Here is a 1,324-nt window from a genome sequence, read left to right as displayed (position 1 = left end):
GTGGACGTGGTGGTGGACGTGGTGGTGGACGTGGTGGTGGAGTGTGGTGGTGGACGTTATGGTGGGCGTTGTGATTGGCATAAGAATGATCCTAGTGGTGGGTATGGATTGTAGGTGGTGACGGTGATGGACTAGAAAAGAAAATAGGAAAAACAAAGGAGTGGGGGTGGTTGGAGGAGATGTCTGGGGAAGGGAAGCGCTGCTGATAAGAAGACGACATTGCTTTTTTAAATGTAATTGCAAAGGTCTGACGCCCCGTCGACACGATTTAGATCAATAAGGTGGCGGGCTGCCTGTAAGAGCCACCGAGGCTAAGATGGATATAACTTCCGAGTAGAGTCGACAGCCGATCAATTCTCCAAACCACGAGCCGTCCCTGCAAAGATGTCAAACTTAAGGCACCCGGGCTGCACCCGGCTCTGCAAACTATTATATTTGAGGCATCGTGGTGAGATCAGGCCAGCGCTGCTCAATAATGAAATCGAAGAAACCGGTATTTTACCGACCGTTGGGCTTCTTTTTTTTTTTTCTTTTTTTCTCTAATGTTTTGGCTGAACACTTTCTACTTCCCTCTGAATGCCTCGATTTGTTATAATTTTCACTTTTATTTGTTTTATATCATAATAGCATTGTTTAAATAAAGGTTTCGTTTTCCAATGCTCAGTGGGTGCTTACCCAGTTCGAGCCCCCCCCCCCCCCAACCTAAAGTGCATTTTGAGTTTGGCCCCATTCTGAGCGATTGAGTTTGACATCTCCAATTAAATATTTGAGAAGAAAGTAGTTGAGGGTGAAAGGAGAAAAATGATTGATATTGAATGAAATGGTGAAGAACTCAAAAGAACAACGATCGCTAAAACTTACTAATACTCCAACTGTCTCATATGTCGTTAGTCTAGTCATATTAATGTCCAAATCGGCGTTCAGTTCAGTCTGTGAAATAAAAAGGGAAGAAGTAAATGAAGTTCGTTTAATGTTGATATTGTTTGTTTGTTAGGTTTTTTTGTGTCGTCAAATAAAATCATACGTTTTCTAAGCGTTAAAACGGAATTTGTCGATGAACAAAAATAAAAGGAAAACATTGACTGCAAAAAATATAATTTGAAGAAATGTTTTGTCTTCCCATTTAATTATAAGGAACTGTCTGTTTACCGATTAGAATCAGACCATTCTAAAATAGTGGCTGAAAAAGTACAAAAACAGAAGTAGGGTGACTATGCTTGTGGCTTGTTACATTCTAAAAAGGAGCCCGGAATGGGGGGTTGAGAGAGAGAGAGGGGGGGGAGGGAGAGAGAGAGAGAGAGAGAGAGAGAGAGAGAGAGAGAGA

General features: G+C 41.8%; 1 protein-coding gene across 1 annotated transcript in view; it reads right to left on the bottom strand.

Moving 5' to 3' along the window:
• Nucleotides 1-930, bottom strand: part of LOC106013402 — a gene marked incomplete at its 5' end in the record, with an annotated part of 7,928 nt that extends 6,998 nt beyond the window's left edge. The window contains 1 exon segment of the mRNA XM_035972818.1: nt 862-930. Within this exon segment, the coding sequence (XP_035828711.1) occupies nt 862-930 (69 nt within the window).
• Nucleotides 931-1,324: the final 394 nt, after the last annotated feature.

This window comes from Aplysia californica, unplaced genomic scaffold (assembly GCF_000002075.1).
Source record: "Aplysia californica isolate F4 #8 unplaced genomic scaffold, AplCal3.0 scaffold00862, whole genome shotgun sequence".
Taxonomy (NCBI): domain Eukaryota; kingdom Metazoa; phylum Mollusca; class Gastropoda; order Aplysiida; family Aplysiidae; genus Aplysia; species Aplysia californica.
The sequence above is the reverse complement of the archived record's forward strand: the minus strand, read 5'-3'. Positions and strand labels throughout refer to the sequence as shown.